Source organism: Meriones unguiculatus, chromosome 1 (assembly GCF_030254825.1).
Source record: "Meriones unguiculatus strain TT.TT164.6M chromosome 1, Bangor_MerUng_6.1, whole genome shotgun sequence".
Classification (NCBI taxonomy): Eukaryota; Metazoa; Chordata; class Mammalia; order Rodentia; family Muridae; genus Meriones; species Meriones unguiculatus.
In genome coordinates, this window is record NC_083349.1 from 60,172,891 (window position 1) to 60,199,789 (window position 26,899).

Here is a 26,899-nt window from a genome sequence, read left to right on the forward strand (position 1 = left end):
CAGGGCCACTTTGGCAAGGTACTATCTGATGTCCCTACCTCCAAAAAGAGACTATCTTCACCAAGTCTCCCTATCATCAATTCTCCAACCAATCTTGTGAAAACCCATACTAGAATCACCACTCAGCTGTAGCCACTACATAGGATTATTTGTTTGTTTAAACAGACAAACAAACAAACTGGATTAAGATTGTTAACAAAGACAATTAGCTCTCAAGTGATGGGTATTACCTTCAACCTACACATTTAGGAGGTAAGATGGAGGAGGATTAGGAATTCAAGGCTGCCCTTTACTATACATGACCCTGTCTCAAAAAAATAAAAAATAAAAAAAGCAGAAATTAGTGCTGCCAAGATGTCTCAGCAGTTAAAAGCTCTTGCTGCTTTCCGGAGGATCCCCAGCATAACTCTCTAGTTATGGATCTGCTGGCCAGAGGGAACACCAGGCACAAACCTAGCACACATGCATACGTGTAGGCCAAACACCTATACACATAAACTTTTTAAAAATTAAAAAACAAAACAAGTAACGACCAAGATTGTGACTTTGAGTGCATCACATTAAATAAAACGCCATAAATTCAACCCTGACCAGCATAACAGTAAATAAATAAAGCTAGTTAAAAAAAAAAAGGGCCCTGCAGGCTGGATATGGTGGTGCACACCTATAGTCTTAGCACTCAGGAGGCAAAGGCCAGCCTGGTCTACATGAGCTTTTCAGAAAGGAAGGAAGCAAGTAGCGAGTGAGAGAAAAAGAGGAAGAAAAAGACACAGAGAGAAAGGAAGGATGGAAGGAAGAGAAAGAGAAAAAAGAGAAAAAGAAAAAAAGAGAAGAAAGGGCTGGAGAGATAGCTTAGAGGTTAATAGCATTGCCTGCTCTTCCAAAGGTCCTGAGTTCAATTCCCAGCAACCATATGGTGGCTCACAACCATCTATACTGAGATCTGATGCCCTCTTCTGACCTGCAGGCACACAGACAGACAGAACACTGTATACATAATAAATAAACTCTTAAAAAAAAGGGGGGGGGGGAGAAAAAAGGGACAGAGAAAAAGGAGAAAGGAAAAAGAGGGAAAAAGAGAACTATAAATTTTTACTTTGAAAAATTTTATTAAAAAAAAAAAAAAGGAATTTCCCTCACCTCTCTGGCTGGCCTGGAACTCTCGATGTAGACAAGGCTGGCCTCAAACCTGCCTCTGCCTTCTGAATGCTGAGACCGAAGGAGTATGCCACCATACTTGGTGATTTTTACAACTTAAATTTACAGATTATCATAACATGATTCTACGCCAGTGTATTACCTCTGCCTCTGAGAGCTCTTTGTCACCATTTGGCTTGGTGTACTTCTCCTGCATGAAGGGAATCCAGGAAATTTTACATTTTTTAATGAAGGGGGTCACATCTACAGTGCCTAAGGCATATCCACAAATACCATCTTCATCTTCTAGGACGAAACAGTAGTCCAGGCTTAGGGAAAGCAGCCCTCCGACTAACCTGCTCAGAAGGAAGGAAGCCAGAGTGAGCTTGTAAACTACTAACACAAAATGAATTCAGTAATAAAAGATCCAATGTCATTAACTTATGAATACTACACCTTTGGGATAAAAGAAACTGAAAATACATGTATTTTCATACATACATTTATTTTCTCACCTAAGACTAAACAGGAATTTTAAAAAATCTTCCCAGTCAACACCTCCCCTTAACCCTAAAAACCTGCTATAAGAAATATCTATTCCCCAAACCAAAAAGACATCACATACTTGTCACCAATAAGGTCAGGCTGACTTTGAAAGGGTAAACCCACTCCATCGTCATACATCTCTCTGCAAATCTTGTACACGGAAGCCTGAAAACATAATCTCATTAAGCAACACACCATGAAAATGATCAACAAGGAGGAATGTAAGCAGCCCTTTGTGGTGGTGCACACAGGAAACTGAGGCGGAGGACTGCAGGTTAGAGCCTAGTTGCTTAATGGGCTACATACTGAGTTTGAGACAACTTTGGATCACAAACTGTCTCCGAAAAAAATTACAAGTCTAGAGAAAAAAAATGTGTGGCCTATCAGAACCATTATCTCTGAGGGAACCTTCATTTTATTAAATATCATTGGGCTAGGCATGTAGCCCAGGAGCACACACTCAGCAGCGTATGCAAGCTATATTTGATCCCCAGCACTAGAATTGTATTTATTGGGTCACATCTGTAAAACTAGTCAAATACAGCAGGGCATTAGTTAAGACTGAAAACTCGCTAGAAACCTTTAATTTTTTTACTTCTAAAACGAGGCAAACATGTCCATTTGCAGGCTATGTGCATGTAGGTACAGGATGGGTACGCTCTTCATCAGAGCATCTCTCTAGACCAGGGACTCAAAGGCCAGTGAACCCCCAGAGCCCACGTTGACCTAGACTAGAGCCTCTGGTCTCAGACTCAAGTTCTAGGACCAAATGTAAGGGCCACAGGCCCTGGCAGTCTTTCACTTTTTGCAGCAAGTTTCAAAATGCTTTAAACATGTTGCTGTCTTTAAACAGACTTCCTAACTTTCTCTAAAACACTGAGTGTCAACAGCCAGGAAGCACTTTACAACAGAAAATTAAAGGACATACAAGAGGAAAAAAATCAGTCAAGGATAACACATAATTAGGACACTCTTTTTTTTGTAATTCCTACTGTGAATTAGGCATTTTACTTATTTACTGAACTTTATTTAAAGACAGGGTCTCATACCATACCTCAGGTTGTCCTAGAACTCACAAAAGGCTCAAGCTGGCCTTGAACTTGCACCAATTCTTCTGCCTCAACATCAAGTGTCAGGATTACAACCTTGTGCCCCAAAACCCAGCTGTCATCTGACTTTTGAAATGGATACTTCTCTACCTCCCCAAATGCCAGGGATTGAGTATATGTGTACCATGTGTGTGCAGGAGCCCACAGACCACGAGAAGGCTCTGCTGGATCCCCTGGACTGGGGTTGGTCAGTTGTGTGTTGCCATAGGTGCTGGGAATTGACTCTCTGCAAGAGCAGCAACTGTGCTTAACTAATAAGCCATCTCTCCAGTCCAAACTTTCTTTTTTAGACAGGGTCTCAACAAGGAGCTTTGGTTGGCTTTGAACTTGCCTCTCAAGTACTGTGATTAAAGGCATTTGCCAACGTGTCTGGCTGCATTTTGACTTTTTAAAGGAAAGAATTAAAAGACTCAAGTTATTAAAAGTTCTAAAGGAGGTAAATGCTTTGGGCTCCTCCTCAGATTTTCCCTAAATTTACCTCTCAGTGTTGTAGTTCAGGAGTCATTATTTCAGTTAACGTCTTCAACCTCAGGGTGTCTTAAGGGCTGGGAGTTTAGTTACAATTTTGACCTGGAATCCCCCTCTCCCCACAAAGAGACAAGTGTTTACAGCTTGACACTCAGCTGCCAGGACGCTAGAAGACAGTGGAAAACCTAGGAGGTGAGGCCCTGCTGGAAAGAGCAGGGCATATTTGGAAGGGTGCAGTTAACTGGCATGAGCAGCTTCGTGCGTTCTGTTCTGCCACTGCACCACGATGTGGTGACACACAGTGATGGAGCTGCCCGTAAACTGAATCCACAACCAAAACAGCCTCTGCTTGCTTGCCTGACCTTTTTATTTTTTTAACTTTTTTGGACAGGGTCTAAAAAAAGGCTGATTAACATAGGACAGAAACTCAGTGGCAGCTCTGAGTCTGAACCTTAACCCCCCAAACAAACAAACAAAAGAACAGTAATTTAAAACACGGAAGCAATTCTTCATCTAGTTCAAATAAAAGCTGTGGATGTGAACATAAACTATATACCGAGTTGATAAGCGGAAAATTACCTCATCTTTAGGGAAATAAGGTCTGATAGTATAAACTTTGGAGGTAGGAGTCAGTGGGGGTGGTTGAAAAAAGAGATCATTTGCCCCATCAATTGGCAGCAAACGCTGTAGGAAGAAACAAAGGGAGACAGATTAGTGTCGAGAAGACATGTTTCTTTCACTGAGTGTGCACTGCAGATTGCCAACTTAACATTAACTGGCTGCTGCAGGCAGGCCTAAAGAAGAGGGTGCACTACACCTTACTAATACAATACCTCTCCTGGGGGAGGGGCGTTCAGAATAGAAACTACCCAAACTGACTTACACAGCTTTAATGGCATATTAATAGAAATTTAATTTTATAATCAAAACAAAACAAAACAAAAAAACTACTCCAATTATGACATACATATGTTTAAAAACCAATCTTAAATGAACCATCTTTCTACAAGATGGCAGAACAGAATGTCAGGAGGAGAGGTTTGGTCTGAAGAGGGTTATCTGTCCAGGAGACGCTTTATCCCCAAAGCAATGCGCTTCAGTTTGCTGTGCGCAGCAGAGCACCTGTTGGGGGGAGAAAAGCAGAGCACCTGAAAAATCCATGAACAAATTCCAACAGCAAGAACACTTCATATTTTGTTCAGACTGCCACTGGCAGAGAAGTTTTTTTTGTTTTTTGTTTTTTAAAGTATATAGTATTTATTAACCAAGGAACTGCCCTTTAAGCCCTTCATCATTTACTTGCATAATCAGCCATCTTTTTTTGCTCATGGAGTTTCCTCTGGCAGACAAGCATGCGCGCATTGTGCATTGCGGGCGCAGATTTAAATGCTGTGCGACCTGCAAAGAAACAATGTGAAGTGTATACCTAGAGCCGCTTGCGCTTCGCAGGCGCGGGGGGATTGACAGCATCTCCTTCAGAAATTACTGTGAAAGAGGAGGAAAATTTGATGTAAAATCCAGCTATGTAACTAAATTGAATTTGGGACTAGAAAGCCTTCGGCAGACCAATCCTTCCAGCCATCTGATGCGCAACATAAGGTTTCTCATAAAACAAAGAAAAATGTCAATTCAGTTGTGAATTCATATTGATACCTGGAACTCTCCTGCTAGACCACCTCTAAAGGCCCAGGGTTCTTGGTCTCCAATTAAGAACTGTGCTGAAGAATGACTACGACACCCTGTTGAGATCAGATCCAAGCGGAGAACGTTACGAGAAAGGGGATTTCCTGGGGTCTCAAATGTCCAACAAACTAAAACACACTGGAAATAGCTCTCTAAAAGTACTAATCCAGGGTTTCAAGGCAAGGCTGTGATAATAATTATCTTTAAGTTTATAATGGCATTTCAACACTTCTATTCCTTCCTCCGGGTAATGAAAACCACTATTGTCAGTACTGCACTTTAGTTATGGAAGGAATAATTATGTTATTCAGGTAAAAGTTCCTGCATTCCTATTCTACATTCAGCAATAAATCAAGATAGCTGCTTATCTATCATGCAATTTTGTAACTATAAACCGAAATAAATGAGACAGAGACATTTTTATTATCACAGCCCACGAAGGAACTAAACTAACCTGTCTGAAGTCACATTGTACACTTTGAGGAAGGGTACAGAAAAAGGAATGGGGTTAATCTTGTCAGAAAACTTAAGGTGAGCAGAGTACTGCTGATAAAAATGAAACAATACAAAATTTGTTTTTTTGAGAACAAAGACAATCTAAATTCAGACACTGCCAGTTAGAATACCAGTCTTACAAGATCTGAGAACTACAGAGCCAATTATATTTTCTAATTTGTCCAGAGATAAACACACTTTTCTTAAGAGTATTGACAATATATGTTCTAACCATATGATAGAACAGTTGCAGTGTGATAAATATGGGCACCAAACAGGAGACTTTGAGGCCCAGCTACCAGTTTCTAAGGTCATCACTCAGCCAACCTCACAGGCAATAAAGCCAACAACTAACAGATAATTAATAGAAATGACCTGCCTCGTTTTCTGACAAGATATAGCAGCGCAATATACTTCTTTTCCATTGGAAGACAGCATTCTACCTCCTGTTCAAGTTAACAGTCTCATCAGTACAAGACACAGTGTGCTAGTCAGACAGTCCCAAAGCAAACCAAATTTTTGTTGACAATTCAGCCCATTAAGAGATCATGTCTAGGTTTGTTATGTTTTAAGGGTAGGGTTATTTATTTTTTAAAAAGCAGAACACACACACACAAAAAAAAAAAAAGAAAAAGAAAAAAAAGAAAAAGAAAAAGAAAAAAAGAAAAAAGATGGAACACAAACCCATAAAATGTATTTGTAAAACGAAATGGGTCAAAATTTAGACTACAACAAAAGTGTGCCCCATTCTGTAATTCAGTGATTTACACTGTACGAAAAAAAGACAAAAAACAAACAAACAAAAAAAGACAAAACAAAACCAATATACTTCTCAAACGTTAAGTCCAGCCAATTTCCCCTACCCTCCACTTTGAGACTCCAACGTAACTAGCACTTCCAACTAGTACAGTAAAAAGCTGCGTGTACGAAGAGCTGCGTAAATGAAAACACGGTTAATGCCTCAGACGCTGCGCAAACGTGACTTCAGTTCATGTCTACTGCCCTAATTTTTTCTACCTGAACTACCTCACAGACAAAGCCTTTCAACTTAAACTAATTAATCGTGACGCGCTGTGAACATCTGGCGCTGTCCATCCAATAGCAGACACTTGTGCTGAGGTTCTCCCATCTGTACACAATGGGGAAGAAGATAATAGAAGTCGTTAGTAATCAAAAGTACTGCAGAGCCACATTCTTTAAAGGACTGAATGCCAGCTGGACCGGAGAGAGGAAGAAACAAAGCACTCTAAGGAGCCCCTGCAACTGGTCAGGAAGACACTCTCCCTGTCACAGGCATCTGAATAGCTATAGAGGTGTGAGGGTAGTTGTTTAAACTACAACGTTCTGACCTTGAGACTGTGCAAACTGAACAAATCACCCTCACTGTTGCCTAACGCAGAGATAGCTTAAGAGGGGAAACAATGCTGGATATAATAAAATTTAACTTTCAGTAATTCTTGAATTTGAAGGGTGGTGATACTGAGGATTTAAAGCTCAAATATAATTAGGTAATATTTCTCAAGCTCAAAAGTCTGAATTTCAGGTTCAAAATCCCTAGGGGCCTTAGAAACTTACAATGCAGATTTCTGTAAGGGTTAAGAACTCCTTGGCAAGAAGCCTGGAAGGCAAGTGCTGTATCACCCAACAATCAATACAGATGTTTTCCCCACTGAGCCTAAAAAAAGAGATGTCTCCCACCCTCAATAGGTATCTTAGATAGAGCTCTTTTATTAGGGCTCCTGTCCAAATAGATACAGGGACACAAAGTAGTTCTTTCTATATTTTTAAATCAGTAAGCAGAGATTCTTCCTTTTTAATATTTAAGAGCCTAAAGCCACATGGGTATAGAACTAGAAATGTGACTTCTAAGGAGCTGACTGCATTTCAGATCATTTATTTCACAACTTAGAGCATGAAACCCCATCACAGTATTTGTGCCTACTATGAAAACTGACATCTCAGTTAGCTTTGCTGCCTGCTGCGTGCTGTAAATCCATTGCACTGAAACCTGGAAATGAAACGAGGTCCCTGGAGAAACTTGGCCATGCTGGTGCTTTTTTACCAAGTTTGGGAATTTCAAAAAGATAAAAAAAAGAGGCAAACAAAAGTCCACTGGATGAAGCAGTTTATAGGGGACTGTAATTTCCATCCCATGCTAAAATCGGTTACTTGATAGAGGGATAAGGAAACAGCCACAGGAAGTAATACCAAGTAGCACCAGAATAGCCTTCCTTCCACTAAAGCTCGCATGCGCACAGGGCTGGGAGGGCAGCTTCCTCTGGCCAAGCCCCTGGGTAATTTCAGCAGTTGTTCTATTAAACACAGCACTAATGTTACCAAGACACAGCAAGCAGCAGAAAGCTTACAGAGTCACGTTTCATAGAGTCTCATCTCCAAATCAGGTCAATGTAGGATTCAGAGTTCCATCCAGGAAGCATTCAGTCAGAGCATGTTAAAGTCAGGATTGTCTAACATATTTTCAAGGTCTTTATGGAATTAGCCCAAGGGAGAAAACTTAACACATTCAACAAAATTACTATGACTTTCAAGTTTTTCAACTATGTTCACCTATGAGAAAAATCTAAGCAAAGAACTAAAAAACATGTAAATTTGCCAATTCTCTGAATGGCTTTCTCCCTCTGGGATAATTTTTTAAGAACAGTATGCATGAATGAGGAGAAGGTCACTGCGGTGCACCTACCTAACCACTGTACAAAAGACTTCACCATAGACATTATGCTCTTGATGTCCCACACATACGAGTACATGTCATAAAGGATTGTCCTGTTAGCACAGTTGGAGAGCCGAGTGAACATCCCCATCACCAATGTACACATCTCCTCAAACTTGGCTGCTCGTGACCGCCATTCTTCAATCTATGCAGAATTAAAAAGAAAAATGAAATGACCCAAAATTTTAAGTTTAGCAAAATGATTCAAGAGTTACTGAGCTGTTTACCAGGCACAGGCAATTATTCTTAAACACTAGTGAATCCTTGGTTCTAACTAGAAAGTCAAACTAATGAAGAAAAGGCACCAGATGTAGAAAACTCCGTTTTAAAGAACATACTCTAAAATATGGTCAAGTTTACACTGGTTACCACTGTACCCATTTAAGACTCTCAAGGGTGCAGAGAATGGCCCAGCAGGTTGGCACACTTGTTGCTCTTGCAGGGGACTCTATTTTCCCTGGTACCCACATGGTGGCCTCACAAATACCCACAAACCCAGTTCCAGGGAATGTGATAACATCTTCTGGTCTCAGGTACCAGGCACAAACGTGGTGCACATACATACATTCATAAAAATATTATAGGGGCTGGAGAGATGGCTCAGAGGTTAAGAACACTGGCTGTTCTTCCGAAGGTCCTGAGTTCAATTCCCAATCAACCACATGGTGGCTCAGAACCATCCATAGTAAGATCTGGTGTGCAGGCAGAATGTTGTATAGATAATAAATCTTTAAAAAATACTCATAAATATAAAATTAAAAACAATCAGGATGGTCAAACTCATGCTGTAATAGAGAACAACCTTGAAGTGGATCCTCCTGCTTCCATCATTTAATCATTTAAGTGCTAGAACTGCAGATACGAACCACCGCACAGGTATAAACAGATGCTTCTTTGGAGCAGGTCTGGCGTTTCAAACAATCCCAACACCAGGAAAGCTGAGCTATTAGGCAGTGAGCTGGAACTACGTGAGAATCTGTCTCAAACCCAGCAACCCACATTAGGTGGCTCACCATCAGTTCTCACTCTAGCTCCAAGGAATCCAATGCCTCTGGCTTTGTGGGAACCTGTATCATGTGTCTGTTTTGGGGTAGAAGAGGCACCCATACCAATACTTAATTACAAATAAACTTTAAAGCCCAGAAGTGATGGCCCACGCCATTAATCCCACCACTTGAAGGCAGAGGCAGGTGGATCTCTGTGAGGGTCAGGACAGCCAGGGCTACAAAGAAAAACTCTATCTTGAAATATCAAAAACAAAAAAACACTTTTTAAAAAAACTTTAAGGCACTATAAACAAATAGTCCACATTCCTAGGACCAGGTAGGAGTCAGTGAAGGCAAAGAGCATACTCACTTTTTCGGAATCTTTCCCTTTGCAATTGACACTGACAACACTACTGTTTGCTCGAAGCCACTGGAATTCCCGTAACATCTGGGCTCCTTTGGGTCCATGCTCATAAGGAAGGTAGAAGAGGTCAGCAAGTAACTGCAAGTCCTCTAGAGTCACTGGTTCTGCAGTGTACAAAGGCTTTTCATTTGGACCCGGCACAAACTGCTCCTTGTTTGTTTGTTCATCAGTCTGCATAGGAGCAATATCATTGATGCAATCTTCCTGCATAGACATCTCTGGGGATTTTGACTCAGCTATGCTCTCCTTATCAGTGTCCATTGGTTTCAATTCCTCTGCCATCTTAGCTTCAACAATCTCAGTCAGTATTTGATTGTCGCTCTTGTGCTCCGAGTCTTCTTGCTTTTCTACTACCATGTCCATGGGTTCCTCATCAGGCTGTTTCTTTTCTTCTTCCTTGGTCAGAGCTGAAGGTTCACCACCCAGAGCTGCTCCCTGGCTCATAATGGGCTCCTGGTAAACTGTTGTAACTACAGTTGTGGCATTTAAAGAGGGCGCTGCAACCAACGGGGTGCCGTCAACCACACTTGCCTTAGCGCCACTGTGCGCAACTTGCCTACCTACCAAGAGAAAGGAGAATCAAAGGCAATCAAAATTAGAAACAAAACAAATGAGACTTATCAGACTTTAAGAAATGCTTTTTTCCGTGAGGCCTGGAGAGTTCAATGGGTTAAGACACTCACTTGCATTTGCCATCGGCCGCGGATAACGTGAGTTTGATCCTCAGGACTGACATGAAAAGAAGCGACTCTTGAAAACTGTACTACACTGCATACATGCCTGTGTATGCACATGGCAATCAATAAACTTATAAACAGCTCTCTGAGAAGGGGTACGCTGACAAGCCCCTCTGCTCACTGCAGACAGGCACGGTAGGACATCTTAACAGCCGCACGCAGGAGGCAGAGGCGGATCTCCTTAGTTCGAGGTTAGCCACGTCTACATAGCAAGTTTCAAGAAAAATGTGTGCAGTTTTTGCAGAACCTGAGTTCAGTTCCCAGCACTCACATCAGGCAGCCGACAACTACCTGTAACCACAGCTCTAGGTAATCCAATGCCGATAGCGCACATTCAAGTGCAAGCACCTACGCACACGTGTGTGTGTGTGTGTGTGTGTGTGTGTGTGTGTATGTATATGTACCATGTGTATGCCTGGTGCCAGAGGCCAGGAAAGGGTATCAGATCTCCTCAAACTGGAGTTACAGATGATTGTAAGTTTACCTGTGTGTACGAACCTCTGCAAGGAAGTGCTCTTGACTACTATGCCAAAGCTTATTCACTCTTGCAAGGCACAGTGCAAACACCTGTGTCATTTCTAGCACTTGAAAGGCTGAGGCAGGAGCACTGTTAAAGGCCAAATAGGGCCACATAACAAAATCAAAACCTTGTCTCACAAAAAGTTAGCAGTTAAGAAAACTGGGTGCTCTGGCACTGCACACGCATGGTGCAGACATACGTGCAAGCAGAACACCCATACACACAAAATAATTTTTTAAGGGCTGGAGAGATGGCTCAGCAGTTAAGAGCACTGACTGTTCTTCAGAGGGCCTGGGTTCAATTCCCAGCACCCGCATGGCAGTTCAGAACTGTCTGTAACTCTACAAGCTATCACACCCTCACAATGACATACATGCCAACAAAACACCAATGTATATAAGACAAAAATAAACTATAATAGTAATTTTTTAAAAAGCCAGGCATAGTAGCACATGCCTTAAAAAACCCCAGCACTTGGGAAACAAGGGAGGAGGCCCAGGAAGGAGCTCAAGGACATCCCTACCTACACAGCAAGTTCTAAGTTCTAAGCCCAACCTGGGATACATGCCAGTTAAAAAAAGAAAAACAAAAAAAAACAAAAAAACTCTCAATTACATTTTGCTGAGTAGATCTAAAGCAAGGGGCATGACTATACTTTTGTGACTCATCTCCTTATGAATTCAATCTCCTTATAAAAGCTTAATATCTGAATTGGAGGCCAGCCTGGTCTACAGAGTGAATTCCAGGCCAGCCAGGGCTATACAGAGAAACCCTGTCTCAAAACAAAATAAACCAAACCAAAGTTTAAGCTCAAAAAAAAAAAAAAAAAAAGGGTGGATGGTTTCTGAGGAATGACATCATGACTGACCTCTGGTACCCACATAACACAGGCAAATGAGGACCCACACAATCATTCATATACACACACAAACAAATTTAGAATTCCAAAATAAAACATAAAATAAAAGTTGGTGGATTAGGATATACTTAAATGCATGAGACTCTGGCTTCAATCCCCAGTAGCACCACCCAGCCCAACTCACTGCTGTACTGATGAGGTACGCCAAACTCCTGCAACCATTCTGTTAAAGCCAGCTTTAAAGCCATTTGTGGACTGTAGAGTACATCTGTTTCAATATCTTCATCACTGCCTTCGTTCTCTAACTTTATCTGTATTGATACAGTACTGTCTTCACTGTCAGCTACAGGGGAAAAGCATAAAAAAGAGTTATTAGCAAAGCCTCCTGTCACGTCAAAATGTATAAAGTTCACTTGTTAAAGTATCAAAACAAAACGCCTCAAGCATAAAACACCAGATACTCCACTAACCATCTAGAAAGTCACCCACCTGCTCATTACAGGAAGTCTGTTAGAACCACTGGGAAAGTTGGTCATAAATGTCCACCCAATACCAACAGCGACACGGCAAGGACAATTAAATACATCAGACCATCCCTTGCATAAAGAACACACACTTGGATTCTTCAGGCACAACTTCATTAACATGAATCACTATTCAGAAGAGGGCTCCACAGTCTACTTCCGGGCAGTCTTTTCTTTCTTCATCCTTTGAGATGGGGTCTCATTAAGTGGGGTCTCACCACTATCCCTGAAACTCTGTAGATCAGGCTGGGCTCATAGATACCCACCTGCCTCCTCCTCTAAGTGCTGGGACTAAAGATGTGCGCCAATGACTAAGCATAAAGTCATAAAGTTCTGAGTCAGGACAGACAGAACTAGGAACAGAAGGTTAACACTGAACTTGTCAGCTGCACATTCAGAAACAGTAGCCTAGCTCTCCTTATTTCCCTGCACATTTGAGTTTGGCTAATCTAATCTTACACTTAGTGTTCTATCATGCTCTGTTTTAGAAGACTGTAGGAGTTACATGCCACACATGCAGAAGGAATGAAGACTATTCTCCTGACTGTGTCTTTTATTGGTAAAAGCAGCAATGACCAAGCCATGAAAGGACTCAATTCATTAAAAACGCCGGAAGCAGGGGCACAGGAGACTACAGCTATGTACCACCACGTATCATGACATAAAGCACGCCATCCCAAACTTCATCAATAACCTGTTTCAGACTAACTTCAAAATTTATATTTATCATTATATTGTGCCCACGGTATGCCTGTGGGGCACGAATGCCTTGGCACACATATGCACATCAGAGGATAACGTAATGGAGCCCATTCCTTCATTATGTGGACTCCATACACTGAACTTTGCATTACTAGGCTCACACACCTGGCACCTTTTAACCCACTAAGATAGCTCTTGCCTGCTCTAACTTCAAAATCTTCATGACCAAACTCTCCCACGGCCATGACCCTTTATATGCAGCAACTGTGCTTACACGTGACTCAGCTCAAACACCTGCCGAATGTTACAGTGACGTCTTTGCGCACTGGTGTACGCAAACGCTGACTACCATGCCAACAGGGATCTGATTACAGGCTGGACTTTGGTATCATCACTATTATGAAGCATCTCCTTCCTTAGTATTTTGTAATACTGTTTGTTCTCCATCGCTTTATGATTGGTTAAATAAAGAGCTGGACAATCAATAGCTGGGCAGGAAAGAAAGGCAGGACCTCCAAAGCCCAGGAAGAGGGTCTCCGGTGAGGGACCAGAACAAGGGAGTTGCCATCTGGACAGGGATGAAGAAGCAGGTGCCCACACCAGACTAAGATGGCAGGTAACAAGCCATGTGGTGGGACACGGGCCAGGACAGTATTGTCTTATGTAAGTCTCCATGTCATTATTCAGAGCAAGGGTGGGCATAAAAAACCATACAGTTTGCATTCTGGTGTTCAACATGGGACTAGAAATCCAAGCTTAGAGCCTGAGAGCGGTCCCAAGCTGGAAGGCTCAAACAAGCACTCCCTGACGCCACATTATGGCAACAGGCAGACTGCTCCGTGAACGGGAACAGCTGAGGTCTAGCTGGCCACAGAAGCGGGCGGACAGCTGGGGGGGGCTGGCTTAGGGGATGGGTGTGGCCCTGGGCTCACCCGTGCAGCTCTACTGGCTGAACTAGTCCTGTAAGGATCACGCCATGCACCATGCGCACCGGCAGCGGCTGCATGAGAAGCAGCTCCCAGCTGCTGCGTGCCCATGTGAGGTCTGGCTCAAGCAGAGCTCAGCAGTGGTGACCCAGCCCAGGGTGGCGGGCCTTGGGAACACAAACCAACCTAGGGAGCACTGCTGCTGCACCACCAGACAGAATGCTGTAGCCAGCAGAGGGCTGACTGACCCGAGGGGGTGGGGCCAGCCACTGCCAAGTGTCAAGCTAAACAGCACAGGAAGCACTAGAGACAACACAAGGAATCCAAGCCTCTACTCAGGTATGTTTGGAATTATGCGTAAGTGCTATAAAAAAAAAAGAAACTTGGTATTAAAAAAAAAATCAGAAAGAAATTAAGGTAATAAAGTACACAAAGAGAGTTAAGTAAATTTAAAAGAATAAGCTACCTAAGGGAGTTTGGAGGAAAATAAATGCAGAAAGACATATTAAGTTAAAAAGCGATAAAAAGAGTTAAATAAATGCACATAGAAAAATAAAGTCTCCAAAGAAAGGAAGAAGAAATGAAAGAAAGAGGAGAGTTTGAGAGAATAAAAGTATTTTCTGTGTTAAAAAAAAAAAAAGGAGACTACAGGGCTGGAGAGATGGCTCAGAGGTTAAGAGCACTGGCTGTTCTACCAAAGGTCCTGAGTTCAATTCCCAGCAACCACAGGCTGGCTCATAGCCATCTATGATGAGATCCTGTGCCCTCTTCTGGCATGTACATGCAGGCAGAATAATGTATAAATAATAAATAAATCTTAAAAAAAAAAAAAAAAGGAGACTACAATCAAGTGTGGTAGTACACACCTGGACTCCAGCACTCAGGGAGGCAGAGGCAGCCGGATCACTATGGGGTCAAGGCCAGCCTGGTCGACAAAGCTAGTCCAGAAAACAGCCAAGGTGACACAGAGAAACCCTGTCTTGAACTCCCCTCCAACACACCAAGAAAAAAAAATTTTTTTAATGGAGAATACGTAACAAAGGACACTTGGATCTGTATAATTCTGTTCGATTACCAGCAAAGATACTTTTGTACTTTCAGTAATTGCGGTTTTATAAATTCTCATTTAAAAAGATAAGAAAGTAGACTTAGAGAAGACTGAAAAAAATTAAATGCTAGAGTGGAGGCAATATGTAAGAGATTAGATTCCTCTGAAGATTCTTTCTTCTGGAAAAGGATTTTCTAATCTAAAGCCTACAACAACAGCAAAAAGGAAGTTCCAGATGAGAGAAATCCACAAAAGCTTAAGGAAACGGCAGAATGGCAATCCCTTGAGATGCTGGATGGAGGCTTACACTATGAATGATCACAATTAGAGTATATTCTATTTCTCTTAATGAACAGTTGCAAGATAAAGGATGCTCAGTTAAGAATATAGATTGTTTAATAATGTCATCTTTGAGCAATGTCATACAATAGCTCATGTGTTCATTTTGCAGAGTTTGAAAAATTAAAATATGTGACCATACCATTAAGATAAATACTCAGAATTCCAATGGGCTCTTTGCCTTGAATTCTGAAAGGATGATTTTGAAACTGGACGTATAGTAGAGATGATGACTATCTTAAAGATGCCTTTTTACATTGAAACTGATAATGCTCTAGCATACATATCTAGTAAAATGCAACAATTGTTTAGACATAAAAAATGGGGCTGGAGAGATGACTCAAAGATTAAGAGCACTGGCTTCTAGAGGTCCTGAGTTCAATTGCCAGCAATCACATGGTGGCTCATAACCATCTATAGTGAGATGTGGTGCCCTCTTCTGGCATGTAGGCATATATGCCTGCAGAACACTGTAAAAATGAATAAATCTTTTAAAAATCCATGGAAAACGTTACAGATGTATCTTACCATCCTACAGTACAAGCAGTTGTAGAGAGACCTAGTCATACTTTAAGAGATGCTTAATAAACACAAAGGGGTAACAAAGACCCCAGAGAGAAATTATATAGTGCTTTATTAACTTTAATTCTTTAATGCTAATGAGCAAAAAACCTGCAGCTGCTGAAAAACACTGAATTATGGAGGAAAAAAACAAAACAAAACAAAACTGAACTAAAGCAGCCTATTTATTTTAAGGACACTTCAGAATAGAAGGCAGAAAATGTGTTGTATTGGGGAGAGGTTTTCCTTTGTTTCAACAGAAGAAAAAAAGCTTTCGATACTTCCAAAATTAATTAAATTAATTTATTAATAATTTTAATTTCTAATAAATTTAAAAATATTTTTGTTAATAATAATTTATTACTAATTTAATTTATTAATTAATTAATGAAGATTAGATCTGAATTGGAGAGGCCTCCTGAAAATCTTGGCTGCAGACATGAAGAAATCAAGAACAAAACAGGTCACATAAATGCTGATCCCTCTAGATGGGAACAGCTAGGAGACTGGCTGAAACATGAAAATGTCTCTGCATAGGCAATAAATCTTGTAGGCTAGGGCTGGAGAGATAGCTAAGAGGTTAACAATGGCTACTCTTTAAGAGGTCCAAAGTTTAATTCCCAGCAACCAAGGTGGCTCCCACCCATCTATAATGAGATCTGGTGCGCAGACCGAAGACTGTATATACACAATAAATAAATCTTGAGAAGACAAACAAACAAACAAAAATATGGGGGGGGGCCTGGCTGGCTGTTCTTACAGAGGTCCTGAATTCAATTTCCAGCAACCACATGGTGGATCATAACCATCTATGAGATCTGGTGCCCTCTTGTGGGCACTGTATATACACGACATAAATCTTTTAAAAGAAAAAAAAAGGGGGAAGAAAGGATATAGGAATAGTAGATTATTGAATCTACTCTTAAACTAAAGAGCATTCAACAAGCCAAATATTTTATGGATTTTGTATATTGATACAAATTTAAGGGTATATTTTATTAGAACATACTGTTTATATCTTTCAACTTGTTTAAGGTATTGTACCTACACAACTCATGTAAAAATGCAATGTGAAGTTCTAGTCCTTTTAAAAGCTACTATTATAGCTAGGCACACTGAAACACAGTGCCTGTAATCCCAGCACTCTTGGAGGCAGAGGTAGGTGGACCTCTATGAATTCCAGGACAGCCTGATCTACAGAGTCCAAGACAGCCAAGGCTACACAGAGAAAGCCTGTCTTGAAAAACAAAACAAAAAAGCTACTATTACAGACTATTTAGGATCATTACGACATACAAGTGAGTAGTCAGTTAAACTTGTGGTACTGTTAGGTACTAGTTTAGTTAATTAGCAGAAACAAGCTTTACTTGTTCTCCGGTTAATCAGACAGTAAGTGGCTAGAAACAAGCTCTTTGCCCATTCAGATTAACTACAGATGGTCTTCAAGCGCTGCAGAGACCTTCAGAACATGACACCTGAAGTTCATTAACATAAGGCTTTTCAGGACAGTGAGAAATGTCTGCTCCTGGCAGCACCACATACTACTTCAGAGATGATGACGGGCACTGAAGAACCTCCACAAGGGGTTAGCTTCAAACGTGGCAAAGCTAGCCGCCGAGCAAATAAACAGCTTGACTCAACTACTGACAACATGCTGTCCAGTCCTTTATACTTCCTGCTTCACAAGAGTCTGTTATACTGGGCCAGAAAACTGAAGATGAGGCTCTAACACTGCAGAGGAACCTGGGGTGACTGTCCAGACAGCCAACTGTCATTTCTATAGTTTCCAAAGCTGCCTGCTCTCCACTTCCACTTCCTCTTCTTAATCTCTAATGGGGTTGAAGATTACACAGTTATAGTCTCACAATTAAGCTTAAGCTGTTTTTTGTTTGTTTGTTTGTTTGTTTGTTTGTTTTGGTTTTTTAAGCTTAAGTTGTAAGGGATCTAAGAAAATGATTTAGGACTAAGAAAATATTTTTTAGTTGATCAATGCAAGTTGTGACAGAAAAGTTTTTAAGCACAGAACTTTGAACTCACCAAGATAGGATAGATGGTAAATAGTCTGGACATTGTGAATTTAATTCTTACTTGATGGTTTTCAAGTTCTTCTTGTTCTTATTATACATAGTTTATTGACGTTAGAGAAAGGGCAGTTACTGGACAAAACAGGATGAGATGTTGGGAGTGATGTCTTTATGCACTGGGTATTCAGATGCTGATTTCTGTGCAGAGATCTGATCACAGGCTGGACTTTGCTATTGTCATTATTGTGAATTATCTCCTGCCTTAGTATTTTGTAAATATTGTTCTCCATCATCTTCTGATTGGTTAAATAAAGAGCTGAACAACCAATAGCTGGGCAGGAAAGGAAGCCAGGACTTCGGGAGCCCAGGCAGGTGGGAACCAGAGAAAGTTGCCATCAAGACAACTGAGGAAGAAGGTGCCAGAATGAGACTAAAATGGCAGGTAATGGGGCCATGTGGTGGGACTCAGGCCAGGCCTGTGTTGTCGGGTTAAAGCAGGTGAGTATCTACAGTGCTAAAGCTTACATGAACATAAAGGTCTCTGTCATTATTCAAATCAAGGGCGAGCACAGAAAAACTATACGGTTACACCAAACTATCAACACTCCAAGTTATCACTGTTACCACACTGCAAATCAGCATCACAACATTAGCAACACTCTAAATGCCTGCATGTCTTCTCCAACCAAAGAGCGTTTTTTTTCAAAAGCAGGTATTCTTTATTCATTCCAATCTCAATACTCAGGAAGATAGAGTCACGATACAATATAGTTAAAAGCAAATCATAAACAGCCAACATTCTTACTTGAAATTCTATTAGGGACTTTGCAAAAAAGTGACTTGTCCAAGGCCACTCAGTCTTTTATTATATATCCATACTAAGGAAAGGAGTATGGACTTAAGCAATGCCTCCATTTGATTGTACCTCTCTCACAAAAGCCCATCATATCAGCACGCACAGGATACTTACTCATCACCACGTCCTTTCTCACTCCATTCATGTTTGATTTGTACCAAGTGGCAAGGGTGTGGATGGCAACATAGTTAGCCTCAAATTCACAGTTTGGATTTGTCAGCACTCCCTTTAACCGTGGGATGAGCTCTGTGGATCTTCCTTTGTAGGGGCCCAGGAACAGCCTCTTCTGATCATAATCGTTGGCATGAATGTTATCCCAGATCACTGGCGCTCTCTTGATGATCTTAGAAACTTCTTCAATACTCTCTACGGGAATTTCTTTTGAAACAACTTTTGGACCTAGAAGTAATGTTAAAAGAACTTCTTTATTTACAGTACTTTCCACATGGTTCTTTAAAATACTGTAGTGGGCAGGAAAGGTGGCTCAGTGGTTAAGATCATTTGTTGCTCTTGCAGAAGACCCAAACTGGGTTCCTGGTACCTACATGGTGATTCATAAGCATCCTTTAATTCCAGTTCCAAAGACTCTGTAGACCCCTACTAACCTCCATGGGCACCAGGCATGCACTGGGTGAACACAGATGCATGCAGGCAAAACACACATTAAAATAAATAAACCTAAAAGGAAAGTTTGACAACCTGAGTTCAATCCCCATGACCTATAGGGTAGATGGAGAAAACCAAGTCCCACAAGTTGTCCTCTGTGCACAGACACATGCACTAAACCAATGTAATTAAATAAGGTAAAGAGATAAAATACAAGCTGGGAAGGCCAGTGACGAGGCTCGGTATAGAAAAGCACTTGCCTGCCGCGCCTGATGACCTGAATTCAACTGCTAGTACCCTCATGGTAGATGGTTTTAGCTCCCAAAAACTGTCCTCTGATCTACACACATGCTATGGCGGGGGTTGGGAGGATAGTGGGCCTCATGCACAGTTGATCTCACAGATAACTGTGCTGAGCATTTTAATAAAATAAGGTCTGGAGAGATGACTCGGTTGTGGTAAGGGGCCTGCCACCAAGCTTGAGGACCTACATTTGATCCTAGGATACTCATAGTGCAGAGGTTGTTCTCTGACCTCCACACATGCTGTGACACATGCACACATATCACACACACAAAACAAGCAATAGACAATTTAAAATACATAAGCAGCTTTTACATTGTTTTCATGTATATACTTTCCTACGAGTTTCTCTCTCCACCCATCTCAACGGCCCAGGTTTCTGCAGCGATGGGGATTAAAACCAGGGCTTCATGTGTAGTAAAGCTGACGGGCTACACCACTGAGCTACATACACCCCAGCTTCTCTGCCTCCCTTCTCTCCACTCCTTCATTTATTTATAAGGCTGGCTTTAATCTCATGGGGCTCCTACTGCAGCCTCCCAAGTCTGGAATAACTAGTATGCACTACCTCACCCAGATGCTCAATTTTCCTTTTTTAATTTTTTGCTATTTTTGGATGATAAAGTCTCTATGTATAGTAGTGGCTGTCCTGGAGCACATTATGTGGACCAGACTGGCCTAGAACTCAGAGACAAACCTGCCTCTGCCTCTCAAATGCTGGGATTTAAAGGGTGAGCCACTATGCCTGGCTTCAATTTTCCTTCCTAAACTGGCATAGCTACACATCCTTTTACTCACTTTATAAAAACACAAGTTTCCTAGGAGTCTAGTGATGTAGCCCAATTGTAGCAGCATTAGAATTCATGATGCCCTAGGTTTGATCCTCAGCACCACATAAACTGGGTATATTGGTGATACAGCTGTATTCCCAGCAGCTGGGAAGTAAAATTAGAATTGTTAAATTCAAGGTCATCCTTGGCTACACAGGAAATTCTAGGCCCAGAATACATGAGACCCTATCTCAGACAATGAAAGTGTTCACCTATTAAGAACGAGGAGTTTCTCTAAGCCCTAGTAATCAAGTTTTACTAAAGATTCTTGAGGACTTACCTGTCCAAAGCACCTCAATTCCAGGCAGAAGCTTTTCGCCCACAGTCCTCAAGTAAGGAGACTGAGATACATTTGGATAACAGAAAGTGCCACAATATTCTAAATGAAGAGGGGGAAAATTACATTAGGGTTGAAATGCTCATAGATTATAACTGGGGAAAAGACTTACAAATTCTGTATTATTTTCATTCAAAATGATAAAAGGCTCTCTATTATACATAAAAGGAGTAAACTTAAGCATGTTACATATGACACTCCATACAATCAAATATTCAAACTGGGTGGTGGGCCTGCCTGTAATCTCAACTCCCAAGGGAGGAAGTGCAGAGACTCTAGGGCTTGACAATTCCATGTTACAGACCAGCCTTCATTATATGGAGTCTTTTTTTGTTTTATTGGGGGGACAGGGTCTTTAAGGAGCCTATGCTGGCCTCAGCCTGGTTCTCCTTGGCTCTGCCTCCCTAGCACTTGGATTGATAAGCACCTCCATGCCCAAATCAAAAAAACAAAACAGGGTCTCCCTATGTACCATAGATTGACTCATTTTCAAAAGACCTTACATCTCAAAAACAGACAAAATCCTGAAATTTTCAGTAGTAGTACCAAACAGTCCTTGTAACTGCAATCATTAGAAGTGTATTCATTTCATAAAATTCCACATAAGTTTAAGTTTTTGAAAAAACAATTAAGACTGCTGTAGTGAAGTATATACACCTGCAATCCCAGACTTGGGAGACTGAGGAAGGCTGGTGTTTAGAAGTGAGCCTAGCCTGAGATACATGAAACCAAAAACTAATACCCCTCCAAAAAAGAATTCAGACTAAATTATTTCTTACAACTAACATCTCTTCCTGAAAAGAAATCAAAGGTGCTGGAGAGATGGCTCAGGGGTTAAGAGCACTGTCTGTTCTTCCAGAGGTCCTGAGTTCAATTCCTGACAACCACATGGTGGCTCACAACCATCTATACTGTGCTCTGGTGCCCTCACCTGGTGTGCAGGTATACAAGCAGATAGAGCACTCATATACATAAAATAAACAAATCTTTAAGAACAAAAACACAAAAGTATGACTAAAGTTTCATGAAGGTGAACTGTGAGAGGCAACTAAGAGAGACTGAAACCTTTCTTTTTTTTCTTTTGGTTTCTTGAAACAGGGCTTCTCTGTGTAGCCCTGGCTATCCTGTACTCATTTTGTAGACCAGGCCAGCCTCTGCCTCCTACAGGCAGGCACCACTGTGCCAAGCGATACATTTTCTACAGACGAAAATTAAGTGGCCTAACAGCTACACTTTCTAGGCTGACAACTAGAAATATAGCCCCCAGATGAGAGTGGGAGGAGTGAAAAGGGGGAAGCAATTCATGGGCAAAAACAGGAACAAGTAGGAGTGAGTGAGATATGACTAAGTAAAAAGCATATAAGTTTGAATTTTTACCAGTTTTCATTTCAATAATATTATTTATTCTCTTCCTTAACCTTGACAATGTTAATGTTTATATACTTCAAACACTAAAAACACATAATATCTCTAGCCTGCTTCATTGGTATCATAAGGTTCTAAATTTTTCCCATGTAAGACTTCAAGAAATGCCTTCTAAAAAAGTATTCCTCCTTTTATGCATGAAGGGAGGGATGTAACAGATCCAGCACATGGATCCTTTTTTAGTTATTTGAAGACCAATTAAATATAGAATTATTATATACAATACCTGTAGGACAGAAGAGGAAAGTTTCTGGTTCTCCTAGGTACTGATAAATTTCATTTGTGATGGAGACTTGCGCATGTGCAAAAGAACTGAACACCTCTTTGTCTGCTGCACACATATTATGGTCAATATCATCAAAAAGCAAAGCAAATGACCTGCACCCAAACTGAGAGACCTTAGAAAAAACAAACAAACAAACAAAAAAAACAACACACAATTATTAGCTTATCCCAGAAAGGAAAAAATATTTTTAATATACACTAATACCTCAAAGTCAAATTTTTCCTTGGAATAAAAAAATATATCCGATCTTTTTACATTTTCAGTTGCAATAATTCTAAGTTAATATAGCTACTGTTTTTTTTTTAACCAGCTTTTTATTTTTTAAGATTTATTATTTATACAACATTCTGCCTGCATGTGTGCCTGAGCACCAGAAGAGGGCACCAGATCTCACTATAGATGGTTATGAGCCACCATATGGTAGCTGGCAATTGAACTCAGGACCTTTGGAAAAACAGCCACTGCTCTTAACCTCTGAGCCATCTCTCTAGACCCTATAAGCTACTGTTTTGGTACTCAATTTTAATTTTGGATTGAATGGAGTGTATGTTTAAACTTCTATAAGAGAGTCTATCAACCAGGTAGTGGTGGTGGCACACACTTTTAATCCCAGCACTCCAGAAATAGAGGCAGGTGGATCTGAGTTCAAGATCACCCTGGTCTACAGAGTGAGTTCTAGGACAGCCAGAGCTACATAGAAAAACCATGTCTCAATAAACCTAAACCAAAACAAAAAACCAAGGTAGCCTCTCCAAAAAATTTTAAGAATATAAACAAGAATACTCAACCTATGAAGTATTTAGGCCTTACTCTAGTCTCTTAAAAGCACACTAATTCTAACCAATTTCTTTTCAGAAGTACCTAAGTAGGCAACAAGCAGAATAAACACAATTTTTAACAGAGAATTAACCTCTTCTCAAGAGTTATCTTAAAATCTTTTGGGGGTGTGATTATCTGAAGCTAGAGCCCAATGTACCCTGAACACCCACTACATAGGCTATAGCCAACCCTACCCTTATTTTTTATTTTTACTTAATGTGTGTATGCGAAGTACTGCACTGCCCATGTGGCTGCCAGACCAAAACCTCTTAGGACTCTCTTCTCCCACCTCCTGGAGGCAGGCTCTCCACTGTCGCTACGCTGCTTTGTACATAGCTGTCCCACTGCGCTTCTGGGTATTTCTTCTGGATCCAACTCCAATTCCTGAGAAGGAAGGCTGAGACTACAGATGCAAGCCACTGGACCCAGCTTCTTAAATATGGGCTTCAAGGGTCAACGTCAGGTCATCAGGCTCCTGCAGCAGGAGCTTTCACCCACTGTGCCATCTTGCACTGGCTCCTGTTCTGTCTCTCTCTCTTTTAAGATCTATTTTTAGCCAGGCACAGCGGTGTATAACTGTAAGCCCAGCACTCAGGGAGGCAGAGGCAGGCATATCTCTGAGTTCAAGGCCAGCCTGGTCTACAAAGTGAGTCCAGAACAGCCAAGGCTACACAGAGAAATCCTGTGTCAAAAAAATAAAAAACAAAATCAAAATCCTTTTTTATTTTGTATGTATAGTTTTGCCTGTATGCATTTCTGTACACCACACACATGCTATGCCCACAGACAGCAGCAGAAAGCAAGAAATCTCCTGAGCTGGCATTACAGTCATAAGCTGCCGTGTGGTGCTACGAATTGAGTGCAGGTCCCCCACAAGAGCAGGCTTAACCACGGTCCCATCTCTGTAGCCTCCTGGTCTGGTTTTAAAGAGCAAGCATCACACTGTAGGCCAGGCTGGCCTCAAATTCTCAGCAATTCTCCTGCTTCGTCCCCTCAAATGCTGAAATTATAAGGAGTTGCCACACCTACCCTCTACCTTTAAAATTTTACTAACCATGTGATGTCACCGGTATAAATCTTTGATTAAAGAATAAAACATGCAAATGGAAAACCCACTAAACTTAAAAAACTGGGAGTCCCACACCTTTCAAAAATATAGTTAAATATAAGTTATTTGTAAATCAGATTCACCAACAGCTTATATGCTTTCCTATTCTATGCATCTTCCCGTGAAAAAGTAGCCTTTCCCAGTCTGAATAGCATCTACAATGTGTGTGACAGGGAACTGGTATCTAACATTGTTTTTCTAACATCAGTCACATATTAGTCAAATATCCAATGGCACAGTATATAGTTTCTCTAAGTGTGGTTCTACCCAACAGCATCACCTAACCAAGCCAGCCTAAGAATCTGAACAGAGCCTCACAGCCAGCATCACTTCTATGCTCAAGAGCTGCTTTGGGCTTTGTGTGGTGCTGGACTTGAATCCAGGACCTAACACATGCTAGGCAAAGCTCTACTATTAAACCAAGGCCCCCCTCCAATCTTCCGAGAGCACAACGGGACTGTGAGCGGCACTAGTGCTTCTAATAAGGTCTTCTGACTGACAACTACTTCTCTTTCCAGAATTATGAAAGCAACAGCTACAGGAACAAAGTATTCATTTGAATTCCTTTTAAGATCATAAAGCAATAAGGAAAACTCCATTTCAATACTGAGTTATGACAAATAAAGAATTACCTGGTCCAATTTGCGTTTCAATGTTGATACTTCCTTGGGGTTAGAAAAAGTGATGTCTAATCCTGGTGAGATGGCATAGATAAATTCTATCTCATATTCTCGTGCAGCAGAGATAAGAGTCATGAGTTGCTCTAGAAAACAGAGTCCATGATTTCAGAAAGCAACATGGAATGAACACTAAAGGAAACTATTTCTAGCTGAAGAAATCACTTTTTCAGTTTACAGGAAAGGAAAATTTCTTTAATTTTTAAGAATTAAAATTTAGAAAGTATCACATCCATGTAAGGTATTTTGGTACTCCTTGATAATCTCAGAAACTGGGCGGTTAAAACAGGAGGATCAGAAGTTCAAGACCAGTCTCAGCAACATAAGCAAATACAAAGCCAGCCTGCGCAATGTAACAATGCTGTCTCAAAACAACAAAAAGAAAAAAAAATTCACATTGTGTCATACGAAATGGCACAAGCTTGAAATGACCTATCATACAAAGAGAAAAGAACAATTTTCACAAGCCCAACATGGTGGCTCAATCTACAACCACAGGGCTGTGGGAGTGTGAATAAATAACGGGAGCCATAGGCTCATGTTTGAATACTCGGTCCCCAGTTGGTGAACTGTTTGGGAAGGATTAGGAGATGTGGCCTTGTTGGAGGAAAGCTGGCGGCCAGTGTTGAAAGCCCACGTCATTCCCAGCTGCTCCTCTGACTCATGCTTGTGAATCAAGATGTAGCTACAGCTACATCTCGCCTGCCTGCTGCCATGTTCCATGGACAAGTACTCTTAACCCTCTAAAACTCAGAACACCAAATTCAACATTTTTTTTCTTTTCTTTTTTCCCGGAGACAGGGTTTCTCTGTGTAGCCTTGACTGTCCTTGACTCATTTTGTAGACCAGGCTGGCCTAGGATTCAGAGATCCGCCTACCTCTGCCTCCTAGAGTGCTGGGACTACAGGCATGAACCACCACACTGGCTATCTTAAACACTTTCTTTTACAAGTTGCCTTGGCCACTGTTTTGTCAGAGCAACTGAAAATTAAGACAAAATGGCCCCCAAAAGTAATTACACAAAATATAACTTATCTTGATTACTTAAACCTCACGAGTGTCTTAAATTTATACTCAAGGCAGGTGTCCAAATCCTATCCCTGAATTCAGTACTTTGCCTGGCTAAAGACCACTAGCAGAAGCAAAGAATATCGCCTATGACCACAGGGCAAGCAGAGTCAGCCTGGCACATCCATGAACTGTACTGAACAACCAGGACCTGTCACTGCCATACCTCAAATCTTCTCCAGCTTATGAAGACTAGTTACCAGTAAGTGGGAACTGCTCATAAAATATAATTTTTAGTTAAGTCTAGTATAACTATTTTAAAATAGTCCCCTCACTTAAACATATATTTTAAATTCATAGATGAAAATTTAAAAAAAGGAAGAAAAAAAAAAAGCACTTGCCACATAGTATGACAGACAGCATTCAATCCCCGGAACCATCAGTTGGAAAGAGAGAACCAACTCCATACTTAAGCACCCGCCTGCACACACGTACAAGCTCAAGCACATTCACGTATGTATACACACACACAAAAATTACCAGCTTCTTCCACTGAATACATCTCTCGCCAAAACATCCTGTGTTTGTAGTCATCTTTTGGAGCATATAAGTATGTATTTAATTCCCATTTCTGAAGCCTTAAGAGAAAGAAAATTACATATGCGTAAGTAGGCAACACTAACAGGCTACAAACCTCAATTTTTACTTTTTATGGTGTACCTCCATCACCTGACAGAGCAATAATATTCTACTTTTAACCTTAAACTATCAATGGAATCTTAACAAATTAAATATTACAAAGTATGGCAACATGTTAAGTCTTGA

At 41.0% G+C, this 26,899-nt stretch overlaps 1 protein-coding gene across 2 annotated transcripts in view; it reads right to left on the reverse strand.

Moving 5' to 3' along the window:
• Oga (O-GlcNAcase) overlaps positions 1-26,899 on the reverse strand; it is a 37,149-nt gene that overhangs the window by 6,131 nt on the left and 4,119 nt on the right. For both annotated transcript variants that reach the window (XM_021649955.2, XM_060390541.1), the window contains 12 exons: positions 26,615-26,712; positions 25,022-25,152; positions 22,403-22,574; positions 20,695-20,793; positions 18,790-19,074; positions 11,880-12,038; positions 9,526-10,139; positions 8,140-8,314; positions 4,914-4,999; positions 3,840-3,944; positions 1,763-1,848; positions 1,301-1,493 (listed from right to left, as the gene is read on the reverse strand). In XM_021649955.2, coding sequence (XP_021505630.1) covers positions 1,301-1,493; positions 1,763-1,848; positions 3,840-3,944; positions 4,914-4,999; positions 8,140-8,314; positions 9,526-10,139; positions 11,880-12,038; positions 18,790-19,074; positions 20,695-20,793; positions 22,403-22,574; positions 25,022-25,152; positions 26,615-26,712 — 2,203 coding nt within the window. The remainder of the gene's footprint in view (positions 1-1,300; positions 1,494-1,762; positions 1,849-3,839; positions 3,945-4,913; positions 5,000-8,139; positions 8,315-9,525; positions 10,140-11,879; positions 12,039-18,789; positions 19,075-20,694; positions 20,794-22,402; positions 22,575-25,021; positions 25,153-26,614; positions 26,713-26,899) is intronic.